The sequence below is a fragment of the Cibotium barometz genome, chromosome 61, assembly GCF_041138505.1.
Source record: "Cibotium barometz isolate CiBa-2024 chromosome 61, ASM4113850v1, whole genome shotgun sequence".
Classification (NCBI taxonomy): Eukaryota; Viridiplantae; Streptophyta; class Polypodiopsida; order Cyatheales; family Cibotiaceae; genus Cibotium; species Cibotium barometz.
In genome coordinates this window covers 12,679,969-12,693,779 of record NC_141106.1, presented here as the reverse complement: position 1 = coordinate 12,693,779, position 13,811 = coordinate 12,679,969, and the positions used below count along the sequence as shown (strand labels likewise).

At 45.8% G+C, this 13,811-nt stretch overlaps 1 protein-coding gene across 2 annotated transcripts in view; it reads right to left on the bottom strand.

Annotated features, from left to right (window-relative positions):
• The window catches only part of LOC147604561 (uncharacterized), a 54,741-nt gene extending 41,578 nt beyond the window's left edge, over nt 1–13,163 (bottom strand). For both annotated transcript variants that reach the window (XM_086794657.1, XM_086794658.1), the window contains exons 1-5: nt 12,419–13,163; nt 11,724–11,821; nt 11,481–11,505; nt 3,184–3,304; nt 2,957–3,091 (exon numbers count right to left, since the gene is read on the bottom strand). In XM_086794657.1, coding sequence (XP_086650783.1) covers nt 2,957–3,091; nt 3,184–3,304; nt 11,481–11,505; nt 11,724–11,821; nt 12,419–13,031 — 992 coding nt within the window. In that variant the 5' untranslated portion in view covers nt 13,032–13,163. The remainder of the gene's footprint in view (nt 1–2,956; nt 3,092–3,183; nt 3,305–11,480; nt 11,506–11,723; nt 11,822–12,418) is intronic.
• Between the last annotated feature and the right edge of the window lie 648 nt (nt 13,164–13,811).

Here is a 13,811-nt window from a genome sequence, read left to right as displayed (position 1 = left end):
ATCACTTCGTGTTGGGCCTTTTCTCAGGCATGTATTGGCCAGGTACAACGTTTGATCTGGAACTTCTTGTGGGCCAGAAGTGATAGGCGACCACCCAGGTCCAAGGTGGCATGGAGAGTGATCATTGAGTTACGTAGCAAAGGGGGGCTTGGCCTCATCAATCCCGCTATACAGAGCCGTGCCTTGCTGGGGGGCAAGTTGATTGTTAGAGAACTCCTACCCGATGGTGAGCCCTAGAAGGACTTCCTCTTGGCTCGGATTTCAGCCCGCACTCCGAGCCTTGGGGGCCCGTGGCCGTAGAGTACTAGATGGATCTTCCCAGAGATACAAGCCCGTGGTTTTAGCCCAGCCTTTGAGGACAGATTTGTAGCCAATCTACTTCGTGCTTGGGATCATCTCAGGCCAACCCTCAGACAGTGTGTTCCAGTTGCCTCAGAGTTGGAACCCCCTGATCTATTTATCCAGTGGCCACATGCTAGAGGCCCGATCACATATATCCTGGGGCGCCTTGAGCATGGGACTAGCCAAGTCTCTCGGAGATTGGATTGCACACAGGCAGTTACCTCAGGAGGAGCAGGAGAGAGGCCTGATAGGGATGCGGGGTAGAGACATGCTCAACATCAACATAGACTCAGCTATTCCTCGGGAGTGGCTAACTCCTATTCCATCCCCCCCCCCGGCAGCCGGTTGTAGCTAGGCATGTTTACCAGACACGATATTCTTGTGGCGGTCCATGGAGCTGATGAGGACAGTGGTTTGCTCCCTTTCTCTATTGGATCCCATGGCAAACTAGAGAGATTAGAGCACCCCTTGGAGGATCTTAGAGGCTGCACCTTGTAGAGGGTGAGGGTGATTGGTTTTCGGGCGCACGGGAATGGCCCATAGATCCAACACCGACCAAGGTGGCCAGGGAGAGATTATGGCGACTATGGATTTGGGAGTGCCGACCTCTCACATGGCTACAATGGGACCCGAGAGAGTGGACTTGGCATGATCCCGCAGACGCTCCAGCAAAGAAGATTTTTGCAAAAGTTGATATGATTTCAAAAGCATTTGACATGTATATCTTAGGAGACCACCTCCTACGCAACTCCCTCCACATGAAGATATGAAGCGAGCTCTTGATCTCGTCAGTGCATGTCACCAGCTTCGACATTTCCCAGCATGAAAGGAATTTGGTAGACTCCAAGATGTCTGTATTTTTGGAAAGTACAAGCTTTGGAAATGAGGGATTATCCAATACAAAAGATCTAGCACCTGAAGCTTGGTCTAGGCACTTGAGATGGTTTCTTGGACACAGAAATGGGCATTGGAGCTAAAGTGTCAACTGGAAGGATTTGAAAGAGATCTAGTATTGAAACATGATTCTACATGGTGCAAACATACATTTCTAATAAGGTGAAATACAAAAGACCACACCCTTTAAGTCTAGGAGGGTTACTATTTTTGAACAAACCCTAAAGGAAACTCTGTTTGCGTCGTTACGTCCGTAAAAGCGAAGCAAATGTAGGGACTTGCTGAAGCACCTTCGACAGAATCTCTAAAAGTTGAGATATTCTTTAGAGATTAAGTTTATGGGTCAGAACCATCTCTTAAATTGGGACGTGGCATGACAGTGGACCAGAGTGAGACAAGAGGTCTCACACTAGTCACCTCAGCTCTACACTTATCACTAAAGCTTTTACTTGCCATTCTAGCTCATGAGAGACCCAAATCTAAAAATTGGAGCTCTCCCTCTTCATTTGAGCACGCTCTATTGCTACAAACTAGCCTCCACCATGTTGGCTACTCCATGATTAAGGTGCTTACATACATTTCTAATAAGGTGGAATAGAAAAGATCACACTCCTAAAATCTAGGAGGGTTACTATTTTTGGACAACCCCTAACAGAAATTCTACATGGTATTCACATACATTTCTAATAAGGTGGAATAAAAAGGATCACACTCCTAAAATCTAGGAGGGCTACTATTTTTGGACAATCCCTAATGGAAATTCTGTTCGCATCATTACGTCCGCAAAAACGAAGCAAATGGGAGGACTTGTTGAAGCACCTTTGACTGAGTATCTACAAGTTGAGATATTTTTAGAGATGAAGTTTATGGGTTGAAACGATCTCTTAAATTGGAACATGTGGCACGACAGTGGATCAAAGTGAGACAAGTGGCCTCACACTTGTCACCTCAGCTTTACATTTGTCATTATAGCTTTTACTTGCCATTCTAGCTCACGAGAGCCCAAATCTATAAATTGGAGCCCTCTCTCTTCATTTTGAGCAGGCTCTATTGCTACAAACTAGCCTCCACCATGTTGGCTACTCCATGTTTAAGACTCTCTATTATCCCTACAAGCTACCCTAATGCTGGCTGCTCTCTGTGCACACATGGGAAAAGGTCCACATCAAGTGATTTAAGAGACATACCAAACTGTGACCAGCACTAGGTAAACCTCACTTGCGATAAGCATATGTCCCATTGAAAAGCTAGGCAGCGCTCCAACAAAGTAGCCTTTTGCAAATAGAATTCAAAAGCGTCATTGAAAACATTGTAGGTCTTAGGAGGCCACCTCAGCTTCCCCTCCCTTTGCCTTAGAGAACCCAATATGTGATTCTTAGGTTTCACTTCTTTCACAAGTATGATCACTCCACCGAGCCATGTTATAACCATTTGACCCTGCAAAAGGAGGTCCAAGAACCAGTTGTGATGGGGCTTATGTGAGTGAGTGGACGTGTGAATCCTCAAAACTTGAAGATGTTGTGTGGGCAGCTCAACCCCCTGACACATCAATTGTCCATAGCCATCAACTAAAGGTAAGCTTAGGCCCCCAAAACCTCAAGCTTTTCTGATAAAAACATGCCCTCATGAAAACCAAAAGATGTCACGGAAACATTTGAAAAGGAGAAGAATTAAGTACAACAGACAGAAAACAAGATCTAGATATGATAAATCAAATTACCTGCAGATCTCAGATTTTGTTCGAGCTTCACCCTCAAGAGCAAAATGGTTGCCAAAATGCACCTCCCTAAATATTCCAGAGTAATGTCTCTCAATCCAGGCAAGTGTTTCTTCTTTTATGATATTCTGCCGGGAACTGCAAGATAATGTTTTGGTGAGAAAAAGCACTCAGAAGAACCTCACAAAATAACAGCCCTTAGAAGCTTGGCACCAAAGTATAAGACTTACGTAACAACATATAGCTGACAATATGATGCTATTTGTAGCAATGATTGATAAGCTCCAGGAATAGGAAGAATGCCTTTATCAAAATGCTTGGACTTGAAAAAAGCATGGACTCGGAGATCGGCTGCAAAACAAACAAGTCGTTAGACTGCATATGAGCAGGTGCTCACAAAGACCTTGACATGAGAGCATTCAAAATCTTCCACCAGTATACCAAGTCCGTGATTTTGGATCAAAAAGAGGAACTTTCCTTCACAAATGATGCACACTAGGGTTAAGGGGCCGAATATAAGAACGCTTTTGAAAATCTCCATTTTTTGCCTCCCATTTTAATTGTTTTTCATCAAAATTGTCAAGAGGTTCATGTAACATGAATACTATGCAAAAGCAAAATCAATGATGAATAACACGAAGCTATAGAGATTAACACTAATCACATGCGCAATGATGACAAGGAGAAGTAGAAGAAAGATATACTTTACCTAACCTACTCCTCCTGCATATTACCGAAACATGATGTATATATACAATGATTGTTCAGACCTCAAGTAGATCTAGACACTTGAATGTTGGGAGTTAACTTCTATGCATGCTTATGACTAAACTGGCTGCTCCATGTGTTGCAAACTCCTATCCCACAGCTGCAAATTGTTGTCCAATTGCTGAATGCTGAAGTATGACCCTTGCATAGTTGCATTCCGTACTCATACTCATCCATTCAGTACTTTCAATACGTACCGTGGTCCGTACCGGTACCATGCTTTCCGTACCCGTACTTTAAAAAGTTTAAAGTGACTAGTCACTAATAACTAATAGTGAATACATGGTATGTAGTGAGGAGCTTGAGCTCGCAAACAACAGCATACCAAGGAGAGCGACATAGTACGTGATGAGCAGGAGGAGATATACATACAGCTTCACAGAGAGCTTGAGGGCATTGATAGACGAGTCACTTGAGCTCAGTCTCAAGCTCTCATGACCATAGTTGCATTCCATACCCGAACTCATCTGATGTGTACCTTCAGTACTTTCCGTACCACTCCATACATACCGTACCTTGTGCAGATAAGGTCTTCGTACCAAATATGAGGTTCAATGTACAACACTTATTTGACCCATTTTTTAATTATTTTAGTCCGTACACGTATCACACCGCATCGTACCTAAAGTACTCAACCACTATGCTCACGACCACTTTCCTCACTTCTTCAGCTCAATAGAGTTGTCCTTGGCACGAGGGTGTATACTCGTGGTACACATTCAAGAGGGAGAGCTGCCAGAGCAATTGGTAGAGGTGCCCTAGAGCACTAGATGCAGACTCTTCCAGAGGAGAGACCATGATTCTCTACCATTGTTGAGGAGATACCGAGTACTGATGTACCAAGTGATGTGGTGGAGCGAGGGAGCTGCTATATGATTTTGATGGGAATCTCCTCACAAATAGAGACTACTCATCATCCTCATCTTCAAGCTTGGATGATGATGAGTGAGTGGTGACTCATGAGACTTGATTTATTAGCCAGTGGCCTTGTGGTGACTGGTCACCCTCTGGGAGAGAGAGTGCTGAAAGCTTGTAAACTCCATTCTCCACTCCGCCTTCCCAAACCACCTGGCCTGTTGCTTTGTCCCGGAGAGCAACAAAATGCTCATCAAACTCCACCCGTACGCCAGTCTTGCAAACCTGATGCACTGACAACAGATGAAAACCAAGTGATGGAACGTACAACACCTGGGAGGAATGCTTCCCCCCTTTGCCATCGGGAACTATCTCCATCCTGCCCTCACTGTGAACTGGGATAGTGGATGTATCCCCAGTAAGAATGTGACCAGAAAGCCTACAGAGATCCTGTAAACCGGAACGGGAAGGAGTCATGTGCCTGGAAGCACCACTGTCTAGAATCCACTCCCGAGTATCCGTTGCGGAGAGTCCTCCAATCTCCTCCCTGCCTGAAGAAAATGAAACATCGGTGTCCACCACCTCCAGGTGCACAAAAGCCAGAGTCTTCATGATTGCTGCTGAGGAATCTTCACCCTTCTCGGTCTTCCGCTTGGGACACTACCCCCAATAGTCGCCTTTCTCGCCACAATCATTACAGGTCCTCTCTGCCTTTAGTTTCTCGCGGTCAGTAACGGACTTCTTCTCAAAAGACTTCTCCGACGAAGCCTTCCCTTTGCCCGTGTTACAGCCTTTCAACCGTTGGCCAGTTAAGGCCTCCAAACCTCCATCCTGAGGAGGGTTCGTGAATCGTTCCTCCTGGTCCAAGGCCATGGGCACAAGCTCCTCCCACGTGATGGTGCTGAGCTTGCCAGTGGTAATCAAAGACAAGTAAAATGCTGAGTACTGAGAGGGCAAGTGTGACAGCAACGTTATGGCCATGTCCTCTAACGATATCTCCTTCCCAGCCTGAAGAACTTCCTGCTAAAGAGCTGTCACGTGCACACCAGTTAGGTGTACACTGACATGGCATCATTAGCATCATCAGATTCATCAGATATTTTACCAGCATTTATCAGGCATTATTCAGGTATTTTATGCATTTTAATAGGCATTTTGGGGCAGCCGACTAGCATTATTGGGAGACATGTACTGGCCGACTGCATTAGTGCTGGCCGACCAGCAGCATGTTGGCCTATATATTCAGGCGCCTCTTCATTCAGTGATACAGGTTCATCAGTGAAGCGCATCCTCATCATCATGCGTTTTCAGCCTGTCATCTCAGCATTCAGCATTCCCAGCGCATCATAGAAGCATTCAGCAGTGTGTTCTCCAACGCATCTTCTCCAAGAGGCTTTGGGAGCAGCAGTCCAGCCAACGCATCAGCATTTACAGCCACCGCAGTATCATAATCAGCAAACGCAGCCAGTTCAGCCCAACAGATCTGCGTTTCATCATCAGGTTAGCATTCAGCATCTGTTCCAAAGCCTCCCTTCAGCGTTTCCCTCCCAGGAGACAAGGGAAAGAGTGGACAGCAGTTCATCCCGCATTTTCAGCATATATTCAGCATATTCAGCAGTACAGATCCATCTGGATCTCATTGTAACCGCATTCATTCATATAATATAGCTGCACTGCATTGACACATATCTGTCTTTCTCTTGAACATCATTAAGTGCAGTTTAGTTAGACTAAGGTTGTGATTACTACGGTCTTAAGCTCTCACATGTCACATTGGTATCAGAGCGTTACAGGGTAACCAGCCTTAGAGCATGTTCATTCCAGCAGTCATTTAGTCAGTCATCATTTTTATCGCTTCCACACAGTTAAACCCAGTTCTCAAAATCTTGCAGGCCACCCTTAGGGATTTTCCCTTAGGTTTGCATCAGTAACCCATCCATCTGCATTCTTGCACAGCATATAGGGTTGCACATGGCTTGCATAGCAGACATCTTAGCAGTCATTTTAGCAGTCAGTCTTGCATACATGTTGCCCATGAACTCTCAGGGAAGAATGACATCCATCATCAAAGGAGGACATAAGTTTTGGACTTCGACTGGCAGCAGCAAGGGGTTTCTCTTCCACAAAAGACGGAAGTTTGCTCCAACATCGCCTCAGGAGGTTCAGAGCTTCAGGTACGACGGAGATGGTAGGTGAAAGGTTTCCAGAGGCAGGACAGGGGTGTACAGTGACATGGCATCATTATGGCATCATTAGCATCATCAGATTCATCAGATATTTTACCAGCATTTATCAGGCATTATTCAGGTATTTTATGCATTTTAATAGGCATTTTGGGGCAGCCGACTAGCATTATTGGGAGACATGTACTGGCCGACTGCATTAGTGCTGGCCGACCAGCAGCATGTTGGCCTATATATTCAGGCGCCTCTTCATTCAGTGATACAGGTTCATCAGTGAAGCGCATCCTCATCATCATGCGTTTTCAGCCTGTCATCTCAGCATTCAGCATTCCCAGCGCATCATAGAAGCATTCAGCAGTGTGTTCTCCAACGCATCTTCTCCAGGAGGCTTTGGGAGCAGCAGTCCAGCCAACGCATCAGCATTTACAGCCACCGCAGCATCATAATCAGCAAACGCAGCCAGTTCAGCCCAACAGATCTGCGTTTCATCATCAGGTTAGCATTCAGCATCTGTTCCAAAGCCTCCCTTCAGCGTTTCCCTCCCAGGAGAAGGGAAAGAGTGGACAGCAGTTCATCCCGCATTTTCAGCATATATTCAGCAGTACAGATCCATCTGGATCTCATTGTAACCGCATTCATTCATATAATATAGCTGCACTGCATTGACACATATCTGTCTTTCTCTTGAACATCATTAAGTGCAGTTTAGTTAGACTAAGGTTGTGATTACTACGGTCTTAAGCTCTCACATGTCACAAGAGCCTGCAGCTTGTTAATATGCTCCCGCATCGTCTCGACGACTTTGCAGGGCTCATAACCTGCATCTGTACTTCCAAGGAAATCCTCTTCATGGGTGATACCCTGTTGTAAAGAGAAGCCAAATGCTGCCATATACCTCTGGCCAACGTCATATGCTTTACATGATTGATTACCTGTGGTGTGCACTTGAGAAAGATAAACAAATGGACCCTGGCGTTGACACGATCCCACATCTGTGTCTGAGCCTCTCGGTCCTTTCGGATCGATGGTAACTCCCCTTCCTCTACTTCCGGCCGTGGAACCCCAACAACGACAAAATCAGCAAGGTCGTAAGACTCCAGAACAGATTCCATCATAACCTTCCATATGCCGTAGTTGTTCCCGTCCAACTGACGGTCCACCGGGAACGTGGGGAGTGTCGGGATCTTCACATGCCTCTCGGCCATCTCACACAGATCTGCCATTGCGGGGATGTACTCTGAAAAGGGTGGGTGGATGGGAACAAAGAAGAACTAACACCTGCAAAGTGGCTGTCCAGCAAATCACCCCGCCGTCCTCTTGCTTCTCCTCTTCCCAAACAGTCCCGAACAGTCCACCAATCAGCAACACAACAGTCCCCCTCTTGCTCACACAAATCCCAAGAACTATCTAGAGCCTTGGCTCTGATACCATGTCAGAATACGCAGCGGAGATGTTGACCAGATCTGGGAACACGAGCAAAACACAATGCAGAAAATCACAGCATAAGAGAGAGAGAGAGAGAGAGAGATAGAGGAGTGTAACTCTGCTCTATATACACAAGAAGATCTCGAGAATGATACAAAAATGACAAGGGGGCTGGGGGCCATTTTATATGGCCCCCCATCAGCAGTCGGCCTGCTGTAGGGCAGCCGACAGGACACAAAAATACCCCCACGACTGAAAAATCCACAGTCGGCCAGCAGCAAAGGGGGTCGGCCAGCATAAGGGAAGTCCACGACTCATGCAATGCAGTCGGCCACTTCCAAAGTCTCCACAAATGTAGTCGGCCAGGTTCAAGGTCCTCCTGCCACTACGAGACTGCCTCCCATGCCACAGAAAAATAGGGAGAGTGGGGAAAAATGAGAAAACACCTAATAAGGGCGGGCACACCCACAACAAAGGCCCTGGTGTATAAAAATAGACAGGAGATGACTTCTAACACGTTTGCCCTAATCTGCTGCGTTTTCTCGTCCAGCCAGCCCTTCTCTTGCTGCCGGCCAGTTTCTTGGCTGCGTTTTCTCCTACAAAGGCAAGCCGGCCAGGTTCTTGGCTGCGTTTTCTTCTACAGAGGCAAGCGTTGGAGTTTTGGCTGTGTTTTCTACTCTGGCATCAGTTGTTGGTGAGTTTCTTGCATGTGGAGTGGCCAGACAAGTGGTTGTACATCCCCTTCTTCTTCCACGAGTCCCTGCCCTTCCGGTATGAGGTTCTTGGTGGCTTCTTGGACTGTTTTGCTGCTGTCCAGCCTCCTTCTCTCTCACGTTTGTTTCTTGTTGCTGTGGATATGGCTCCCCCCCTGTACGAACAAGGACAACAAGTTGAAAGGACCCAACTATGCCCATTGGAAGCTTCAGATGTGGATCTCGTTCATCCACAAGGGTTTGTGGGATATTGTTCAGGGCACCAAAAGGAAGCCCGAGTGTCCTCAAAACTCTAGGAGGTGGACTCAAGATCAGGAGGATGAATTTGTTGCAGAATTACAAGACTGGGGGAATCGGGATTTGAAGGTGCATTCAGTGCTTGTGCGGACCATCACAGAGGAGGTCTCACCGGCCGTGCAAACTCTCACTAGTGCTCATCGGGTATGGTCTAAATTGGAGAATCTCTTTGCTCGAGATTCGTCGATGAGGGCAGTTACCTTGCAAGGGTAGCTCTATGGTTTGTTATTCCCTGAAGGCAGTTCCATGCAGCCGTTCCTCATGAAGGCCAAGGTTATCCATGACCAGTTTTACTGGCTAAGGGTGCTGCTTTGTCCTTTGCTCAGCTGGTTGCACTTATCCTCACCAAGCTTCCCCCTGACTATGATGTGATTTCTCGATCGTTGCGGTGCCAAGTCACATCCACTCAGTTGGATTTTGATGATCTTAGCTCCCTACTTTTGGAGGAGGATTCCATTCTCATTTCACAGGGTAAGTTAAAGGTGTCAATCAACAGTTCTAGCCAAGCACTTTTCTCAGTTCAGAAGAAAGGTCGGAGTCGCTGCTTCTCTTGTGAGAAAAGAGGACATCTGTCCAAGGATTGTTTGTCCAAGAAGAAGGACAAGACCAAGGGCAAGGCTTCATCTCAGAGAAAAGGCAAAGACATGACACAGGATAGTGATACAGATTCTAGTACCACTTCTAGGGCTCCCAAGGCGCTTCCAGCTTAGGAGAACCCAAATGGTGTACTTCTCTAGTACACATGCAGTTCCCCCCCATGTGCTTCCAACGGTGAGGCGGCTTGTGGCGGGAGAGGGGGTTGATTACAGCTCCACTTACTGGTGCATGGGGACCGTGATTCGGAGTTCTAAGCATTAGACATCTGGCAGGACATGGTTATATTTTGTGTAGCAGAGATTATAAATTGGATCTGTTCCGAGTTCATTGTTCAAGGCTTTTGGGTCGTGATGTGTTTTCCGTCCACTGTTGGGGATTCTGGGCGTGGTGTGTCCAACAGCTCATCATCTATTTTTGGAGTTCACTACACTCTTGTGTGGGAATTTGTGGCCAAGCAAAGTTCCTTGTTGTTCGTGGTGGCATTTTTGTTTCGAGAAAACAGGCTAGAGGATGCTCTCTCTGAGGTGATTCCAGTATTCGCAGTGCTCGAGGGTCCATGGTTGCATCTTCATCGGCTTATCTTCTTCCGACTCTTAAACGCTATGAGTTGCAGAGGGGGTGTTAGAATTTATGCATCTCAGACTTCACTGTATTTGGGCTATGCCTATTATTGAGCATTTTATGTATTTTCTCCTTCATTTATGGGTCGTGGACGACTTCGGCTTGTCCCTAGAGGCAGTCAGCTAGTTCCCTCATGCACTATATAAGGAGTTCCCCCATTTTCACTATCTTATCCAATCCCTTGCACAAGTTCAACATTCTCTTGCCGGCCAATTGCCATTATAAAGCTTCAAACTAATATAAAAGGTGATCTTGTCCACAAGCTCTCTCTACTCTCTCTCTTGTCTTGTTTATGCTTCCGCTTGTGCATTCTCCAACACCAACTTAGTGTTGTAAGCAATCAATTGACAGTCCTACCATACTGAGGTTCAACGCTACCATGACAAATAACAGGGTTCCAACTTAGTGGTGTAAGCAGTTGGTTGATAGTCAAATCGAGCCTCAGGCTCAAGGCCATGGTTCAATGGTGAGCTAGCCAGTGACCCTTGTTGAGTCAAGTGTGTCACAAGAGGAATGTAGCGTGCCTCGTATGCAAGTGGCACTCACGAAGTCAAGGCCTTGTTTCATATCCTAATCTGCATAGAAAATAAACCAACGGGTAGAAATAATCTGTGTACACTGACAATATTTGGAGCCACCCTTACTTTCCACACCAGCTGTTGCTCAAGAAACTTTTCATTGACAAGGGGCTCTTTTGAGGCATCAATTAGGAGGTGTCAAGCACCCCATTGAGCAAACCAATGTTTGTTATCCATCATCCATGCACATAGAAAGAAAGAGAAGAAGGGGACCCTCTCTAAGGTTCTTGATTTACTCAAGTCAAAAAAAGACACAAAAGCCATCGGTATCCCATCATTTAAAACTATAGAGCTTCACGGTATCATCCATTGTGCCATTGATAGGATCCTAAGATGTAAAGGCTAAGTTATATGACTACAACTGTACTGAGCTCAGTAGCAAAACTAGCTTACATTATCCAAAAGAAAAAATCAAAGCCTGCTTCATACAAGAACACCTTTACAGGTAACACTCAAGAACCCATATCCATATGGCAGAGCCAAAACACACCTTCCGTCCGAGTGCATCGCCAAACCTGCAACAAGTAAGAGCACTCTTTAATGCCCGCAAAAACAAAGTGTTCCATACCCTCACAAACATAAACCTTGTTCTTTCCATTGTCTTCTCTAACAATCCATGACTTGACACATAAACTAGCCACTTCTTTGGCCAAAATTCAAAGCTCTAATTCCTACTGGCTGGCTGTAGATGATGAACCTCAAACAAAGACTTTATATTAGACCCTTTATGTACCTTCATAAAATCATAGACATGAAACTCGGAGATGTTATGCTCATGAAAATATTGCTCTGCTATGAACGTGTTCAAAGCCATGAGGAAGCTGCCAAGTACTGAAATACAAGACAAAAGAGACAAGTTATGACAACCTAAAAAGCAATGTATGCATGCATGCGCGCGCGCGCGCGCGTGTGTGTGTGTGTGTGTGTGTGTGTGTGTGTGTGTGTACATACATATGTATGCATTTGCATATGTATGCGTTTATATACATCTATCTAGGAAAGATGGCCAGCAGTTTATGTCTCCAATTTTGGAACCTGGCATGGTGCTGAAATGCTTTCAAGGATTCAAATCTCTCTCTCTCTCTCTCTCTCATAGGCCAGTTCTCTTTGGCCTGAGAGCGACATTAATACAATATTTCTTTCTTTCTTCCTCATAGACGTTAATGACATCTTTCTTTCTCCTATGTGTACATGCATATACATACATACATGTGTGTGTGTGTGTGTGTGTGTGTGTGAGAGAGAGAGAGAGAGAGAGAGAGAGCAAGCAAGCGTATGTATGTGTGTGTGTGTGTGTATGTACATATGCAAAACTGAGCATTGCCTATCACAAAACTGAGCAAGTGTGTGTGTGAGAGAGCGAGCAAGTGTATGTATGATGTATATATGCAAAACTGAGCATTGCCTATCACAAAATGTTTTGCTAACCTTCATCAATATCTACAGCCACAGTCAGTAGAGGCTGCTTCGTTTTTTTCCCTGAGCCAACGAGGACGCTACTCCATGCTTCATTTCTTTGCTCTGCAGAAGAAGGATTCTCCCCTGCTGTGCTTGAATACAGAAGAGAAATGCCATTGGGCATCAAAGGCTTAAGGTTTGGCATCACTTTCTGATCAAGATTAGTGTTTGCCACCATTTCCTGATCAAGACTATGGTTTTCCATATTTCTCTGATCAAACGCATAGTTAGAGCTAGGGTTAGGTTTAGCTTTGGAGTTTTCCAAGGGTTTTTGATCGAATACAGGCCAAGGGTTTGTCCTAGGTTTCTGCTGTGCGTCCATTTTGGGACGGAAGTAGCACCTGCCGGCGTTCTTTTTCGTCTCCAAAAGCAGCAGCGGAGAAGATGCAGTGCGCGACATGGAAAAAGCAGTAAGCTCTCTGTGGCCGACTCTTCGATACAGGCAGAGAAGCTGCTGCTGCTGCTGCAGAGTGCAGAGGTGCTCCATATGCGGTGGCAACAACCTGCTGTTCGCGCCTCTGCTTCGCAGGGAGAGCAGAGAAGAGAAAACGCTTCTGCTGAGGAAATGAGATTCGCAGCCCATCCTTAAGAGGGATCAGCAGGTGAGGGCGATCAAAGGAATCTTCGCCATTGCAGGAAGATTAAGGTTGTTAGAGAAAGCAGAGCTGATAGAGCGGTAGTGCCGCAATGCGAACAGTGCTGAGGGACACTACTCTAGTACTTTTGTAAAGTTGCCGGGTTATGGACCAATGCCCTCTTTCCTTTTGTTGAGAAAATTAGTTTTATATATTAAACAAAACCTAGGACATGGTTGCTTGATCGAGGCCCAATCATGCCTCCATTTGAAATTAGTACAATTTTATCCACTTTTCTTTGCCTTCGTCTAAAAAGGGTATATTTTTAGTCGGCGCGTGTGTAGCTCAACTAGTAGAACCGTCGGGTTCCACAATAAGGACCCGAGCTCAATACCTAGGGGCTACACGACGGACAGCTGCACTCACTGCACGCACCAATGCACGCTCCCAAGAAAAGGGTATATTTTTCCCAAAATTAAGCTTTTCTTTTGAAGGGTATAATTTTTCATCCCCTTAAGTGAAGGGTAAAATGCCCCAAGAAGGGCTCCTAAGGCTTCGAATTTGAGGGCCACATGCCAACGGCTCCTCGTTACATCAAGGCATCCTTCCAACTTTCACTTGTTGTTTGGCTTCTTTAGTCTTTTCCACCCTCCGAAGCTATCTCGTGATTGAACCATGTTGAAGACGCCAAATGTGGAGGTACCATGTTGCTTCCTCAAGCTTTTTAAGGAGGCCTTGAGCCTTGGGAAACCTTTGTATTTCCTACTTTCAAAAGCATATTCTTGAGG